At 45.3% G+C, this 18,637-nt stretch overlaps 2 protein-coding genes across 3 annotated transcripts in view; one reads left to right on the forward strand and one right to left on the reverse strand.

The window, feature by feature from the left end:
• Positions 1–2,082, reverse strand: part of SART3 (spliceosome associated factor 3, U4/U6 recycling protein) — a 103,680-nt gene extending 101,598 nt beyond the window's left edge. Inside the window, exon 1 of the mRNA XM_085880456.1 lies at positions 1,945–2,082. The gene's annotated coding sequence lies outside the window, so the exon portion shown is untranslated. The remainder of the gene's footprint in view (positions 1–1,944) is intronic.
• The window catches only part of DPH1 (diphthamide biosynthesis 1), a 53,937-nt gene that overhangs the window by 11,974 nt on the left and 23,326 nt on the right, over positions 1–18,637 (forward strand). For both annotated transcript variants that reach the window (XM_085880483.1, XM_085880493.1), the window contains exons 6-7: positions 1,991–2,118; positions 2,347–2,415. In XM_085880483.1, coding sequence (XP_085736609.1) covers positions 1,991–2,118; positions 2,347–2,415 — 197 coding nt within the window. The remainder of the gene's footprint in view (positions 1–1,990; positions 2,119–2,346; positions 2,416–18,637) is intronic.

Consider the following 18,637-nt stretch of genomic DNA (forward strand, 5'->3'; position numbering starts at 1 on the left):
ATGGTGTTAGATCGGTGATGAGCTGTGCTCAGTTTCCACCAGACGTAGTGCTTTACTTTCAGGCCAAAGAGTTCAATTTTTGTTTCATCAGACGACAGAATCTTTTGCCTCATGCTTTGAGTCTTTCATGTGCCTTTTTGCAAATTCCAGGCGTGCTGTCATGTGCCTTTTTCTCAGGACTGGCTTACGTCTGGCCACTCTACCATGAAGCCTCCATTTGTAAATTGCTGCAGAGATTGTTGTCCTTCTGGCAGGTTCCCCCATCTCAGCCAAGGAACTTTGTGGTTCTGTCAGAGTGGTCATTAAGTTAGTCATCACCTCCCTGACCAAGGTCCTTCTTGCACAGTTGCTCATTTTGGTTGGACGGCCAGCTCTAGGAAGAGTCTGGGTAGTTGCATACTCTTCCCATTTCCTAATGATGGAGCTCACTGTGCTCTTTGGAACTTTAAACACTCTAGAAATTGTTTTATACCCTTCCCCAGATCTATGCCTCCTCACAATTCCATCTTGGAGTTCTACGGACAGTTCCTTGGACTTGATGGGAGAGTTTCTGCCTGACATGCATTGTCAAGTGTGGGACCTGATATCGAAAGTTGTGTTTCTTTCAAAATCATGTCCAATCGATTGAATTGGCCACAGGTGGACTCCAATCAAGTTGTAGAGAAATATCAAGGATGATCAAAGGAAGTTAGATGCATCTGAGCTCAATTTGGAGTGTCATCGCAAAGGGGTTGAATACTGATTGACTAAAGACATTTCAACTTTTCATTTTTCATTAATTTGTAAGAATTTCTGAAAATATTTTTTCACTTTGTCATTATGGGGTATTTTGTATAGACCGGCGACAAAAAATGTAAAATTAATCCATTTTAAATTCAGGCTTTAACAACAAAATGTGACAAAAGCCGAGCAGTGTGAATACATTCTGAAGCCACTGGATGTCGGTTTGAGCAGATATTTGTAATTTGGCCAGGGTGCTGAAAATAGATCGCCTACTCTTCACGACGGACAATGGCATCTTTAACGTCCATCAACTAATTCCGGCAGATGGGACACCCAGTTTAACATCCATCTGAGGGACTGCACACACATTGATGCCTCTCGGAGCATGCAAAACACCAGAATGACAATTTATAGCTATGTCGGGATTTGAACCCGGGCTATACAGCTCAGAGGCGAGTGTGCATACTTCTCGGATATCCTGTCGGCCTCGAGTTTTTTTCCATAGTGAAATTCCACACAAATGATGTTTGAACCCAACCACTTTAGCAACATCAATTGCTGTGCATGATACATGATATTGCTGTATATATATATATATATATATATATATATATATATATATATATATATATATATATATATATGTATGTATGTATGAAGCCTGGTGTTGGCTTAGTGGTTAGGGTGGTGGCTTGGGATCCCAGGGTCCTGAGTTCAAGCCACGTTGGCTGCTGAATTAACACCAGGGGGTTGACTCAGCCTGTCATCCTTCCGAGGTCGTCAAAATGAGTACCAGTGTACTGGTCCCGGTGTATGCCCTGGTTAGAATAGGTGTACCATATCCCTGCGTGTCGTAAGAGGCGACCAGGGTTGGCGTCAGGAAGGGCATCCGGCCATAAAAAACATTGCCTCAAGAAAAAGCCCAACCCCTGCACAGCAGGGAAAAATGGCTGTAAAAACGGTCATATGTGTGTGTATGTATATATATATATATGTATATATATATATATATACATATATATATATATATATTTATTTGCTATTTCAGGTAAGAAAGTGCATTTTAATTCTCCTTACAGAGAGTTACCAAGTTTGTAATACCTTTGGCTAGATTGGCAGTGCGGTTTTTGAATAATTGAAATTTTTAAAAATAAAATTTATCATTACTGTTTATCACTTTTCCCAAAACACCCTTTATCCATAAATGTTTGTCGTCAATACCTGTATTCAGTCTGTTTATCTCCAGCTACGTGCATGTCCCTGCCAGGTAGCTGTCAAACATTTGTCAGACAGATTCCACGTGTCTGCTCCTCAGCAATTACCTCTGTCTCCAGGGGAGGTACTGGGATGTACATCTCCATTTCTTGGAAAAGCTGCAGATACAGATGCCATCATGTGAGTGCCAAACAATGGTTCATAGGCACATTGTTATGGATAAAAATTGGTCAAAACAATTTAATTATTTACTTGTTTTAATCCTCTTCCTTCCCATAAAACTTCCCTGTCCCTTGTGTCCTGCATTCATTCTCCTCCTTCATATTATCCTTCCTTACTTCCACAGCAACATCCTCACAAGCACAGCTCTCTTTAGCCCATTTTCATTCCCTGCCACCCTTCCTCCAGATTCCTTGGTGATGGACGATTCCACCTCGAATCTGTGATGATCTCAAATCCTGATGTTCCAGCTTACAGGTAATAATGATGGGGGATTGATACACGTCTTTGGCAACCGTTCACGTACACATAAAACAACTCTCTGCAGACTGAACCAAAATTCTATGTGTAGACATCTTTATCGACCGTCTCTTACTTGTGTCTTAATGTTATGAAACGGAATTTAATCTTCCAGAAACTTCTGAAATATCCTTGAAACTGCTTTTTTTGTGAGAGTTAAGTCGAGTCTGAGTCACAATTGGTTCTGAATCCAACTCGTAATAAAGGTTAATAAAATAGTTCACCAACCAAAATTAAGCCACGTAGACAGAGCTTCGGAAACTGGATGGTTGTTGCAACCGCACTCTTGAATTTTATATTTACCTGAAAATGCAAATTAGCTTGATTTCCAAGGTGAGCACACTACTGAAAATGCAAATTAGCTTCATGTCCAAGGTGAGCACACTACAAAAAAAATGCAAATGAGCTTAATTGCCAAGAGGAGCACGTGGACAAAAAGAAAAAAAAAAACAACGTGAATTTGCTTAATTTCCCAGGTGAGCACACTACTAAAAGATGAAAATTGGCTTGATTTCCAGGGGATTCACATTCTTTGAAAATGCAAATTTAGCTTGATTTCCAAGGTGAGTGAGCAAGCTACTGAGAAAGCAAACCAGCTTGATCACGTGACATGTGATCTTTGCTTGATCGGAAAGCCGTTTGAAGAGCAAAATTATGATGGGAAAAAAAAAAAACCACTTGCTAAAAATTTCCTGAGGCTTGGCCATAATAAAATCACAGAGCGTTTAATTGTGGGAAGAGCATTTAACAATACAGCATTTTGACATGCTATACAGATTGCAGTAGATACGATAACCAGTGCAGACTCACGCGCTCACTTACTCACCGACGCAGCACCATTACAATAGCTTTTCATTTTCCTTCGGGACCGAGTGAGGCTAATAAGTCATGCAATAAATTCCTGCATCCACATCTATCGTAAGGAAAAATATACGTCCATAATGGTTCATATGTCATAAAAGTTAGAATGGGGGAACTAATCCTAATCCTGAAGGTTGGTGTCATTTTGCATTGTCAGACAGGCACAATAATGGATGGAATCAATAAGATGATAATCAAAGTACGCGAAGCGCCGTGGGAAGCAAGGAGAAGCCGATCCGCCATCAACCCAACGTCGGTGCAAAAAGAGCGGAGAAAATAAGTCTTCTTTTGCTCCGACGAAGGGTTAATGCCCAAAACGTCAGCTTTTCCTTGCTTCCCACAATGGTTAACATATCTCGGTTTCCTGTTAATTCCATCCATTATAGTAAAAGTTAACCTGTCGAATTATTATTATCAATTTATATATGAGCTCGCAGGATATTTATCACACACAGACCAACCTCCACTAGAACGAGTAGAGATAACACAGTATGTCGAGATAAGCCTTTGACAAAACACACACAGATTATACAGACAGACATGGTGAAGAGACTACAAAATAAAAAATAAAAAAGAGGATCGATCACATCTAACTTGGACATGATGCACATTCAAGTTAAAAAGAAAAAAAAAATCAACTTGTGGTTAAATTAGAGAACTTTTTAAAACTGTGCCTAAGGCCAGTCGGGCACCCAAATCAATTCCATAGGCGTCGCACCATACCTAAAATGACGGGCGTAGTGGGCAAACATAGTGTGGAACAGGCGTGGATATCTTTGACAGAATCAGCATTTAAGCTACAAAATCAACTTATTGTTAAATTAGGTATAAAAAATAATAACCTTGCATGAGGAAACTTTGTCGAACTGTGCTTAACGCAGATTGGGGCGCGGTCGTAAAATCTGTCTGCGTTCGGACTCACTGACACACTGACCGATTACAATACCCTCTCTCCAGTCACTTCAGGAATTGGCAAGGCTAACAATACAGCCTGGTGTTGGCTTAGTGGCTAGGGTGGCTGACTTGGGATCTTAGGGTCCTGAGTTCGAGTCCCATTGGCTACTGAATTAACACCAGGTGGGGTTGACTCAGCCTGTCATCCTTCCGGGATCGGCAAAATGAGTACCAGTGTACTGGTGTAGGGGGCACAGCATCAGCGGCATAGTCGCGCCCTACCAAAATGATAGCTACCCAACAGCCAAGCTGTCATACGCAAGAACATTAAGGCTAACAATAAATCTCAAAATGGCACGTAACTAGGTACATATCAAAAAGGTGCCAAAAAGCAACAGTCACCGTGCATGAGAATCAGCACGAGTTCCTCTTTCAACTTCGGTAAGTCTGCATCTTTAAACTATACACTTGATAATGAATGATTTTGTGGCTGTGAAGTCGAAAAAAAAAATCAAATAAATAAGTCATGCTCAGATTTTGTACTCATGACCTTACAGATGCTATTCTTTGCTGCCTTTGCATAATTTGATGCATGTTTTTTTAACATTGTGGAGTCTCTGCCAAATGAAATCATGGCTGCAATGAAGGCAAGATTGGGCCAACCATACTTAACATAGTTCCTAATGAAGTGGCCAAACGGTGTATACGTTTGCAATGTTGCAAAGACCTGAAGATTACCGTTTTACGTCACACTTCTCAAAATGTCGATTTTCTTTTCCTCTATTCTCTGCCACGTTGGGACAACACTCTCGGCTCATCCACATCCATTCACCCCCCCCCCCACCCCAAACGCCTTTACATCGTGTAATTTTGAAAATATCTCGACTAGCTTACATGGCATTACTATCTGAGCACGTGCCTCACGAGGCTGGGTTCTTTGTTTCTTATACCCTCTTCATTGGTCCACTATCTAATAATATCCTTATCCTGCATGTGGTCGGTACGAACTTCGCCATTAACATAATATCTCCGTTAAAAATACAACAATCACTTTTCTTTAAAGGCAATGTACATCCACCAGACTCTATTCTCTGTTATCGTACTTTGCTTAGCCTGGCATTGGCTTAACGGTTAAGGTGGCTGGCTTAAGATCTTAGTGCCTTGAGTTTGAGCCTCTATCATTCTGTTGAAATAATACCAGGTGGGATGACTCAGCCTGTCATCCTTGCGAGGTCAGCAAAGTGAGTACCATCTTACTGGGGTGATAAGCCATGTGAGCATCCTACATGGGAGTGGCGACCCGTCCAGGATTGGACTTCTCAGCGAAATGAAACTGCCTCAGAAGCTCCAATGTGCCTCACGGCCTGAAAGGAATGGTTATTATTATTCTACATATGTTTATGATGACTTATAAGGTTGTGTTGGGTTGGCTGAGGCTGAACATGCTTCTCGTGTCTGAGTTTTTTTTTTTTTTAATCCCATATACAACATTTTATCAGCCATATTATTTTACATGGAGGCAAACTTTCAAGGCTCGTGGGGTGGGTCCAATTAGTTTGAACATAAAATCCAAGTGCTCTGAGCCATTGCCTATTGCTCCAACACAGAATGGATCAGGACATAATGTTACGAATCTGGAAGCCATGAGCACTCAACATACAGGTCCTATAGAACAGTTATATCGATAAGTAAATGTGGATAGATAGCTTCCTTTCCCTTGTTTAATGGGTAATTAAATGTTCATGTGCTGCGGAGTTATTTTGATAGGGTTTTTATTATTGCATCCATAAATCTTCTACAACAACACCAGCATCACCATCACCTTCACCTCGCTCTGGCCGACGCCATGGCTCCCGTGGTGGGCAGAGTTCAAGTAGGAGCCTTGCGGCGGTTCTCGCCCAATCAGGGAGATGCGAGCGAGTTCCTCGGCGGTTGTCCAATGACCACAGCCCAGGCCGGATAATGTTCCTCTGCCTGTTTGGGGGGCAGTCCACAGCGACGGCCGTCACGCCCCCCCCCCCGGTCCAATCAACGGCCTTGGCGCCCGTTTTGGCCAATGACAGGGCGACAAGCGCACTTTGCACGCCATAACCGTCCAGTGAGGGAGAGCGGGAAGGGAGGAGGCGTCCCCTCCCCCCTGGACAAGGTTGAATAAGGTTGCAGCGCGATCGGACCGAGAGGAGAGTTTTTGGTTGTCGGGACGCGTGCTGTACGGAGCTCTCGACTTTGATCGCATCTCGCTGGCGCCTGGTTCTTCTGACCGCTTCTCGAGTGCGTGTTCTGGGCTCTGCTTGTCCCGCCGCTGGCGCCTGGTTCGTCTGCTCACGTCTCGCTGGCGCCTGGTTCTTCTGACCGAATCTCGACGCTGGCCTGGTTCGCTCGTCTCAGCCAAACCGCACGAAGCGGGCAGGTCCATATCCTTCTGGGTATTTGTGTGTGTGTGTGTGTGTGTGTGTGTGTGTGTGTGTGTGTGTGTGTGTGTGTGTCTGTCTGTCTGTCTGTCTGTGGGCCCGTCTGTAAGTAGAAATCGTTAAGTGCTTGCTCTTTATACATTGCATTTCTTTATAGTCGGTTTAATTCTGCTCTGTGTTTCCCCTTTCCTTATTGTAAATAAATCCCTTGTTGAATGTTTCAGCTCGTCCTCGTCCTTACCTCCATTGGATTTGCAACAGGTCAGTGTTGGGGAATTAAAGAAGGCCGTTGTTGCCATAGTGGGGTGCATTTGGGACCGACGGAAGCTCGGTGACCATCCGCTCGGGTCACGCACGGGTCTAGCACGGAAACAACTCGTCCCGTTCGAGGTCCGTCGAAGGTGTGAATACTCAGTAGCTCGCCACGTGGGTCTCTAGGTATTTTGTAGTTTGGCAAATAACCCTGTCCCACGTGGTGGAATTATTGACGATTCACAGTCCTGTAAGGGACCCGTACCCTCGGAGTTTTCCGAAAGGTACGATCTAGATTCTGGGGGTTCGGTAGAGTCGACCCTGCCGCTCCACCTAGCGGTCGTGCTCGCAGCCGACGCTCGGCTCCACAACAATAACATAACATAACATAACAAAAGGAACAGCAGGAGAAGGGGCGAATACCTACAGCATGGCCGAGGGAGAAAATAGTCATAGGCAGATAAACAAAGGATGGGGGTAATGATGAGGGGTAGGGGAGAATGCAAGGGTTGGACAAGATGGATACAGAAGCAAAATTTTGCGAGGGTTGAGGATGGTTTAACGAGTGAAGAAAAGATCATGATTTTGGATGGGGAGTGACCCGAGATGGTGGTGAACAGCTGTCTTGAAGACGTGGAGAGAAGAATGAAATTGAGTAGAGTAAAGAGAGTATGGAAGGTGATTCCACAGGTGGGGTAAAAAAAGGAATAAATGTGAGTGGAAGTGATTAGTGGTTCTTGATTTTGGCAGTTTTACTAGGAAGGGGTTGCTGGTGGACCGTGTATGTCACTAACAGATACCTGGTTGGGGGGAGGGGTGGGGGGGGCGGACAAAGCACAGGGAGGGCAGAGAGAGCAAGTTCAGAAATGAGGCAGAAGAAGACAAAAAGACCACCGACCTGTTGGCGATGGCGAAGTGATAAGCCCGTACACTCGGCTTCATTGTGAGAGATTCCAATGATATTGAAAGCCTTGGTTTACAAGGCGTCAACCTGAGCAAGATATCAGGCAGGGGAGCCAGCCCAGACGGGAGAGCAGTATTCCATCAAGCTGTGGATGAAAGCCTTGTAAGTGGACAGGAGCTCAGGTGTGCCAAGGAAGGACTTTGCATGATGGAGGATGCCCAGTTGGCATATGACTTGGGAGGCCAATTTTGAAATGTGTCTTTTGACCAGTCTGTGTTTTTTGTCAAGGTTTGAGGAGAGGGAAAATGCTGCTGCCTCTCTGTCAGAAGTATGAGAGATGTCACGGCAGAGAGTGGAGTCATCAGCAAAGAGATAAAGAAGATTTTCCAGAGAGTCAGTGAGATCATTGATTAAGACGAGGAATATATGATGGGGCCGAGAACACTGCCTTGTACTCCAGCTTTGACAGGGAGAGGAGAAGGAAGGGTTCCGTTGAGAGCCACACATTGGCTATAAGAGTGGAAGAAGTCAGTAATCCAAGAGTGGAGATGGCGTTGGATTCCATAGGCAGACAGTTTGGAGAGCAAGGCAGGATGCCAGACTGTATCAAAAGCACGAGATATGTCCAGGGAGATGACCCTAATATCATGACTGATATTGAGGACCTCCATTGCTGGGAGAGTAGAAGCAGCATGTCCAAGGTGGAGTGACCTGGTCTGAATCTGAATTGATGATCTGAGATGAGATTGTTGGTGAAAAGGAATTATTTTATGTCAACTGCGATGATGGATTCCATGATCTTGTTAATGATTGGAAGTAAGCTAATTGGCCTGGACTTAAGGGGATCTGTTTTTGCACCTTTTTATGTCATGCTGTGATGTTGGCTGATTTCCAAGCAGATGGAAGATGATCTCGGGTAAATGACAGGATAAAAAGGGCAGAGTGAGGAAGTGCAAGACGAGCAGAGCAGGTTTTTAGGACACGTGAGCTGATGCCGTCCGGTCCAGATGCAGAGTCAGAGTCGAGGGTTACCAGAAACTTTTCCACCTTTTCAGGTGCAAAAGACACAAAATCCATGAGCATTTGGGTATGACTGGAAAGGATGAGTACAGAGAGACAGAGACAGAGACAGAGACAGACATACAAGATTTTGAAGCAAACAACAGAATTGAGCCAGTCGACCTTCTCATGAGCGGAGTCGGTTGTGGTGCCATTTGAAGTGAGGGAAGGAATAGAACGGGAGCATACACCAGAGACCGACTTGACAAGGAGCCAACAGGTTGTGGAGGAGGGAGACAAGTTTGAAAGGTCATTCTTGAGAATGCACAGATGTTGTTTTCTGGCTCTCCTGAGAGTAGACACACACTTGTTGGGGGGCTTTGTGTAATGATCTGAGGTTGCCTTCGGTTGGATTTGCCTTTCAGGAGGAGAATGCAAGTTGTTTTGAGGCAACAGCCGCAACACAGGATTCAGAGTACCAGGAGTGGGTGGTTGAGTAGGATAACTGAAGACGAGATGAGATGAATCTGTGCATAAGAGAGAGCAGGTTTCTAGGGAAGAATTCCCAGGCTGAATCGATGTTAGTGGCAGTGGATATAGGAGACCAGTCTTGAAGTGTGATGGCTACTTGCAGTCCTTGCCAGTCTGACTGAGCGAACTAACTGCCAGACTCACCTGTGCAGAGGCTGTTCTCTGAGAATGGCCAGAGAGATGTTGCCCTTCACAAACACATAATCAGATGAACCAATTGGGGCATAGGACAAGCAAGACACTGGTGGGGAAGATTGTCATCACCAACTTCAGGAGGGAAGATTTGCCATTGGGAGAAACCCGGGTGGGAAAGTTCGCTGATTGAGTCAGACTCACAGAGTCACAGAGGGTGAACCAATTCAGTGACCCAATCAATTTCAATGCAAATTCTTAAAATTCAGGTCAATTGGATGAAAAGTGATGATTCTGTGACTTTGACCTTTTGCCCAAATTATTAATGAATTAATCATTCTCATATTCTCATCATAAAGCTTTGTTGAAAGTTTGATGACAAAAGTTCAAATGTTACGGTAAAAATGTTACGGCCCAGACAGACAGATACACAGACAGACAGACACACACAGAAGAGATTGCAAAACCTCCTCTCCCGCTGCGTGGTTGTCGGCTGACAAGGAGGGTTAAGTGTATGAGGAGGCCGTTTCGGCCATTTTCCTTTTGCCATATCCGCAACCCAATAAATTTATTTGTGAATTTGCTTTGACATCATTCAACTAGAAAGGCACTCAGTGGAGCACATACTTCCACCACATAATGCCTGATCCACGAGAACATAACAGGCCCATTACATTTTTGAAATATGCTATATATCGTTTTTGGCCCCATCTCTCAATGGTGAAGAATCACTTTGAAAAAATAAATAATTCTCGTATCCAGATCCGGATTTGGATCTTCACCAAAATCGAATCAATTTGTCCTTGCAACACACCCAACCTGTCCACCAGGTTTCGTCCGAATCCGTCCACAACTTTTTGAGATATCGTGCTATATATAGGTTTCGCCCTTTCTCTTAATTTTGAAGAATCGCTTTTTTTTTTTTTTTTTTTTTTTGTATACCTTGGTCGAGGCTCGTATGAGAGCTAACACACAACTCACAGCAAGGGGGAATGAGACAAGAGGGGCGGGAGTGGAAGGGACAAAACAGTGGGGAACAGACACATTAGGTGAACTGTGGAAGGGAGAGGGATGGGGATGGGACGGGGAACATGGCGAAGAGAAGATGGACATTTCAGGGACTTTCAGGAAGGAAAGTAGGAGAAATGAAGGAAGTGGGCTTGGGTGGATTATCGGGGGTAGAAAAGATCGAGGATTTGGATGGGGGAAGATAAGAGGTGGTGGTGAACAGCTGTTTTGAAGCCTGGAGGGAAGAATGGGAAAGAATAGAGTGAGGAAGTTTATTCCAAAGGCGGGAAAAAAGAGGAATGAAAGAGTGAAGATGAGCAGTGATTCGTGATTTTGGTAGTTTTACCAGAAGGGGGTTGTTGGCGGACCTTGAGCGCCCTGTGGAAATGTGGTTGGGACAAATCGCAGAGAGAGCAGGGGGGGCAAGGCTGGAGAGGAGTCGGTAGAAGACAGAAAGACCACTGACCAACCTGCGGTGATTGAGTGAGAGGCCCAAAGACTCAGCTTCATTGCGGGAGATGCCGATGATCTTAAATGCCCTGGTTTCGACAGCGTGAAGCCGAGAAAGGTGGGAGGCAGGAGCACCAGCCCAGAGGGGAGAGCAGTACTCCATCAGGCTACGGATAAAAGCTTTGTAAGTGGTCAGGAGCTCAAGAGGGCCGAGGAAGGACTTAGCACGACGGAGGATTCCCAGTCGGCGACTGGCTTTTGAGGCGAGGTTGGAAATGTGACTTTCCCAGGAAAGGTCTTGGCAGATAGTGAGACCTAGAAGCTTGAAAGAAAAGACTTCTTCCAGAGGATTGTTGAGAAAGTGGATGGGGGGGTTTTCTAAACAGTCCTTTCAAAGAGACATAGTGAGAGTGTGAGATTTGTCTGGATTGAAAGACATGTTCCACGTGTTGGACCAGTTTGTGATTTTATCCAGATCTGCAGTGAGTGAAGAAGCTGCTGCTTGCCGGTCTGAGGGATGACAGATGGTACGGCAGAGGGTGGAGTCGTCGGCAAAGAGAAATAGAGGATTTTCCAGAGAGTCCGAGAGATCATTGATGAAAACCAGAAAAAGAACAGGGCCCAGAACGCTACCTTGAGGAACTCCAGCCTGCACAGGAAGAGGGGATGAAAGAACTCCATTTAGGGCCACATGCTGACTGCGACAGGAGAGGAAGTCTGCGAGCCATGAGTGGAGATGGCCTTGAATACCATGGGAAGAGAGTTTGGTGAGTAGGGCTTAAAATATTTTCAGATACAGATCTGGATCTTCACCAAAATTGAATCAATTCTTCCTTGTCACACACCCAACATGTCCATTAAGTTTCATCTGAATCCGTCCACAACTTTTTGAGATACCATGCTATATATCATTATTAGCCCAATCTCTCAATGGTGAAGAATCACTTTAACAATTCTAGTAGTCGGATCCGGATCCGAATCTTCACCAAAATCGAATCAGTTCGTCCATGTCACACACCAAACCTGTCCACAAAATCTTATCCACATCCGTCGACAACTTTTTAAGATATCCTGTAGACAAACAAACAGACAGACAAGCCGGTAGGCGACGAGGGATTCGCTATGATCGAAGTGCTGGATACGATGCTTATCATTCTGACCGATCCACCGACGAAGATTCATTGCCAAGACGTATTGGTTCACATACAATTGTTCCTCTGCCTGGCAAGATTTTTCCTATTGCGTATTTTGCCAACTGGCACTCCTCATAAAAAATGACGGTAAATAGACACCCTATTTTTGAAGGACTACCATTTGAAAAATAATCGGTTTGCTGGTTTGTGTTGTGGAGCCTCGCATTGCAGACACACACACACACACACACACACACACACACACACACACACACACACACACACACACACACACACACACACACACACACACACACACACACACACACACACACACACACACACACACACACACACGGAAAACCCGATAAACTTCTCTCAATGCTCTTGTTTGACCACATCTCCTGAGCCACATAATATTTTTCATAAGCCACACCCACTTTCCATAAACCACGCCCACTTTCCATAACCCACGCCCATTTTCCTACACCACTCCCACTTTTCATCAACCACGTCCACTTTCCCAAAGCTCCACCCACTTTCCTAAGCCCCTCATAAAAATGACGGTGAATAGACACCCGATTTTTGAAGGACTACCATTTGAAAAATAAAATATAAATCAAAAATCGGCTCGAGTAAAATTTTCTAAATATCTCGAAGTGTTTAATTCCGAAGTCTCGTTTCTCTACATTCAAAACTGAAGGACAAGTATTGAAAATACTGTACGCGGTTTTTCGGCTGCTGCACAGCAACGGTTGGTTGCTCGGCAACGAAATTGAAAGGCGCACATTTACAACAAATACTGCACATGTTGGCAAAGTTTCATCGAAATCGGTTCGCTGGTTCGTGCTGTGGAGCCTCGCGTTGCAAAAACACACACACACACACACACACACACACACACACACACACACACACACACACACACACACACACACACACACACACACACACAGACGGAAAACCCGAAAATAAGGGATATCTCGCATTTTTAGCGAATCCAATAATTAAAGGTGGTGTGTGGGTCGTGGAATTTGTTTACCGAAAATAAATAAATAAATAAGGCCGTGTGTGGGTGGGGAATCTTTTTCGGGAAATAAATAAATAATTAAAGGTGGTGTGTGGGTCGTGGAATCGTTTTCGGAAAATAAATAAATAATTGGAGGTGGTGTGTGGGTGGAGAATCGTTTTCGGTAAATCAATCATCGGTTTGCTGGTTTGTGCTGTGGAGCCTCACGTTGCGCGCGCACACACACACACACACACACACACACACACACACACACACACACACACACACACACACACACACACGGAAAACCCGATAAACTTCTCACAATGCTCTTGTTTAACCACACCTCCTGACCAACACAATATTTTTGATTAGCCACACCCACTTTCATAAGCCACACCCACTTTCCTACGCCACTCCCACTTTTCATCAACCACGTCCACTTTCCCTAAGCTCCGCCCACTTTCCTAAGCCCCTCATAAAAAATGACGGTGAATAGACACCCGATTTTTGAAGGACTACCATTTGAAAAATAAAACATCAATCAAAAGTCGGCTCGAGTAAAATTTTCTAAATATCTCGAAGTGTTTAATTCCGAAGTCTCGATTCTCGACATTAAAAACTGAAGGACAAGTATTGAAAATACTGTACACGGTTTTTCGGCCGCTGTACAGCAACGGGTGGTTGCTAGGCAACGTAATTCAAACACGCACATTCACAACAAATACTGCACATGTTGGCAAAGTTTCATCGAAATCGGTTCGCTGGTTCGTGCTGTGGAGCCTCGCGTTGCAGACACACACAGACAGACAGACGGAAAACCCGACAATCAGGGATATCTAGCATATTTAGCGAATCCAACACACACACACACACACACACACACACACACACACACACACACACACACACACACACACACACACACACACACACACACACACACACGGAAAACCCGACAATAAGGAATATCTAGCATATATAGCGAATCCAACAAACAGACAGAAAGGGGGTGAAAGGGTAACCTCTTTCACCTTTGGTGGCAGAGGTAATTCGGCTGACCCCTTGGATTGCTCTCCCTAATGGGTTGAATGTCCCAGCATCACATCTGTCTCTCTTGAATTCTGGAAAATCTCATGCACTCCAAATTATTAGCATCTCTCATGATGAGGCTGAAACACAAGGACTGTTGCTTTGACGTCACAGGAAGGTTGGTGGTGTTACTGCTTCTCCTCCAGTCACGCTCACTCTGCTCTCTCAACCCTCGCAGCTCTTCCATGATGCATTCACTTGCATTCACCAAGATCGAAGTTCTTGTAGAATTAATCTCTGCAGGAGAACAAATCCATGACCAGACAGCTCAGGGGTGAGCACAGCACAGCAGGAACATTGTAGTATCCCTCAATCTATAATACTCGACCTTCCATCACCACAAGTTTGAGTCCTTACATCTCAAGTCCAAGTGCAAGTCCGAGTAAAGAAAAAAAATCGGAAGTGTCCCACATTACCGGTCTTTACCCTCACGAGGAGATTGCACGATATCTACACTATAAAAGTGAATTTGTATACAGTATATCATATATGTATTGTTCGGTCAGGCCAGATCACATCTGTGACTTGATACAGGTACCATGCAAACCTGAAGTAACCTGTTCCATGGTCGGGTTGTCGGCGACTAAACCGTCTCTCCCACCAGGTTTCCTGGTGAGGAGGGTGTATGGATATGGACACCCAGCAGGATTAAAAAGAAAACCTGCCAATGGGAGAAGAAGCTCCTTGTGAGACAACGGCCATCCATATCTGGTACCCACCTGTCTGCGGACGTCCTCCTGCAGTTGGCTTACCCTTTCCTCGGAGGTTCCTGGCAGGATTTGCACTCCAGCCACCATAAAACACTTAATTTCACAAACACAAAAAACGCAAATAAAACTGAAAACCCACTCAGTGGGAGTACTTCCTGTGTCGCTGCCCTTCACAGAGCAGCTCACAGTTCACCGGATGACGGGAGTGGGGAAAAGCCATTGGGGCCCCCATTCTTTGATGCTGGGAGGAAAAGCACGGAGTAACCTTGCTGGGTCGGGTTACGGTGGTGTGTGTCGGTGGTCTCCTCAGGTTAACCTGAGACGGTTCCCTCGGGTGGGTGCTGGGAATTTCCTTCCTCTAAAAGAGGATGATCACCTGTCTCGACTATTATCTGAGTGCCAGTGTTTGAACATCGGTATTGCAGCACCCCCTGATGTTGAGAAACTGGATAGCGGTGAGATCATGGTGAGTGGTTACTATACCTACCATGCTCAAGGAGTTGCTGTAACTGTGTCCAACAAGCTGACTCCCATGATAATTGAAGCAACACCAATCAACCAGTGTATTATGAGACTGAGGATTCGTCATTACTTGGGTGTCATTTCCCTGGTCGCTGTATATGCTCCGACTGAGGCGAGTGATCGCACTGTGAAGGACGCATTATACGCCGCGTTTTTATCTGTGGTTGATCAGTGCCGCAGGTGAGATACTCTTCTTGTCTTGGGGAATTTCACTGCATTGACGAGCACTGATAGGGATGGTTCTGAGACATGTGTTGGTCCCCATGGGTCTGGAACTGTGAACCAGAATAGCACCAAGTTCCTTGACTTTGCAAGAAGTTGTAGACAGAGGGTGGCTGGTTCATGGTTTCAGCACCCACATGCTCATCGCTGGACTTGGCATTCCAGTGCTGGTGGTATGGCAAAGGAGATTCACCATGTACTTGTTGAAGGTCACTGGGGGATGCTGCAGAACTGCAGGGTCTACCAGAGTGCTCATTTCCTCAATACCAACCAGAGGCCTGTTGTAGCAACAGAGAAGTTGCAGCTCAAATCCAGGAGAATGGTACCATCCCAGCCTAGGCTGGATGTTAGCAAGCTCAGGGATGACAGGGGATTTCTGTGGGTTTTGGGTGTTTTGAGGAATCCTGAAGAGTTGTGGAATGCCTTCAAGACTATCATCCTTAATGTTGCCTGTGGATGTCTTGGAACCCACTGTCAGGTGAAGAAGAAATTTGTCTCCCAAGGGACACTAGATACTATTGCCCAGAGTCACAGGGCCAGGCTTAAAGGTAGAGCTGAGCTGTTCAGGAAGCTGAGGTGTAAAACTACATGCGCTGAGGGCCGACAAGGAGGCCTATGTGCGAGGAATCTGTGAGGGGGTAGAGCATCACCTGTGGTCAAGTGATTCTTATCCTGCTTTCAGAGGATTTTGTGCATTGCTTTCCTCCAAGCCAGCCCCTCGGTGTACTGCAGTTAGTGTGCAGGGTGGTGAGCTCTTGACAGAGGAGTCCGAAGTGAAGGGCCGCTGGGCCGGTTACTTTGAGCGGCTGGACCAGGCTGACTCACGAGCTTTTGAGTTGGATGTTAGGGGTGTAACTATCCCTATTGCTGACCCTCCAATCAACTGTGAACCACCTTTGTTTGTAGAAACATAGGTGGCGGTGAACCAGTTGAAAGGTGGTAAAGCTCCTGGAATTTGTGGTATCCATGCTGATCTTCCCAGGGCTGGTAGAAATTATGCACAGTACTCGTGTCATTGCATGCAGTTCTATGCTTTGTTTGGAACATAGCCATCATCCCAACTGACTGGAAGCGGGCCTTGTTGTCCCTCTCTGGAAAGGGAAAGGTGATCGGCAGGACTGCAACAACGACCGAGGGGTGACACTGCTCTAGGTTCCGGGCAAGGCCTTTGCTCGGAGAATTCTTGATAGGGTTTGCCACCATCTGCTTGAGCACCAGCGCCCAGAGCAGTCAGGCTTTACACCAAAGAGGTCAACGATTGACCATATCCTTGCTCTTTGGGGCCTCACAGAATTAGGATGCCCTCTGGAAGATTCCTGGTCTTCGTGGGGTGCCACCAAAACGGATTAATCCAATTTCTGAACTATACTCTGGTACTGAGAGTGCTGTGAGGTGTGGTGGTTCCATCTCCGATTTATTTCCAGTTGTTAATGGAGTTCGTCAGGGGTGTGTACTGGTTTCCACACTTTTCAGTGCTTGTATGGACTGGATTCTGGGGAGGATGTCGGAGAGATGAAGGTGCAGTGCGTCGTTTGAGAATGGCAGGATGTCTGACCTTGATTTTGCAGATGATGCAGTCATCTTTGCGGAGATGCTGGATGTCCTTATGGGGGCCTTCGAGGTGCTGAATGAAGAGTCAGAGCTGCTGGGATTAGGGCTTGCTGGGTCAAAACTAAGAACCAGGCTTTCAATGACATCTTGGATAATGCTACCTTGTCTGTACCTGTTTGTGGTGAGGATGTTGAGGTCATGCAGAGATTCACTTACTTTGGTAGTGATATTCATGTTTCCGCATGTTGTGAGCTGGAGGTCGATCGATGTCTGGGTCAGGCCTGGGGAGTCGTGGTTCACTGGACCATGGAGTGTGGTGCTTGTCAGTACATATGCAGGTGGATGACAGTCCGAGTCTTTAAGTCCTTGGGGCTTCCAGTCTTGCTCGACACGTGATAATTGCACTCTGACCAAGGATCTCCTGATGCTGATCCTGCTCACAAGATTCTCTGAGCGAGGGAGTGGAGGATGCCAACAGGCCGACCATGTGCCTTGTAGTTGCGGCAGATTGATCGGCATCTCAAGGAGATGGGGATGGGCCAGGCATTTGCCTGGAGGATGGCCAGATAGAGGCCCCTGGAGTACCGGCGAAAAGTGGACGCAGCGACACGCTGCTCTAGCGCATGCTCCCATACCTGACCATACCGTATCTATGTTTTTGTTTGTTTGCTTGTTTGTTTATATATGCTTCAAAAACTAAAAAAAATACTCAACCAAATTTTGCATGTTGCCTAAGGGTACCCCAAGTATGGTTTCTGTCTCAATGGCATATCTGGGGGAGGGGGTTCAGGATGAGGGGAAGACGCCAATTCTCTCTATGTAAATGTGTATCGTATAGCGCTAACTGGTGGTATCCTGGATTACAAATCATTTTCTTCTTATGTAAAGCAAGGTTATAACTGGAACGGCACTCGGTAGAGCGCATACCTCTGCCAGGCTGAAGAGTTTACGTTTTGTATGCCACTGATAGGCCAGATATGCATCCGGACCTCAGCCAAAATCTCATGGACTTGTTCTTATGACATACCCAACTCTTCCACATAGTTTTGTTATAATCCACCGACAATTTTTTGAAATATCATGACATCTCCTTTTTGACCAACGGTGAAGAATCACTTAAAAAATTCTCGGATATGGATATGCATCTGGATCTTCACCAAAATTGAATGACTTCGTCATTGTCACACACCCAACCTATCCACCAAGTTTAGTCCGATTCAGTCCATATCTTTTTGAGATATCCTGCTCACAGACAGACAGTGGTGAAAACAACCTCCATCCACCTTCAGTGGCAGAGGTAATAACTTCATATGCATTCTGGTGATGTTGAAATCTGAGTGAGAATAATTTGCAATTTTCAAAATGTTTCATTACACTCATTTTAAGTGGAGGTTCAAACCAAAGCACCCAATACTGAGTTTCATAGCGAAGTGGAAATGATTTTTGTTTTTGTCAAGCACCATATATATAAGCATCAAGGTTAGCTGATGAAGATT

The sequence above is a fragment of the Eptatretus burgeri genome, chromosome 1 (assembly GCF_056783735.1).
Source record: "Eptatretus burgeri isolate ZD-2024b chromosome 1, Ebu_testis_v1, whole genome shotgun sequence".
NCBI lineage: Eukaryota > Metazoa > Chordata > Myxini > Myxiniformes > Myxinidae > Eptatretus > Eptatretus burgeri.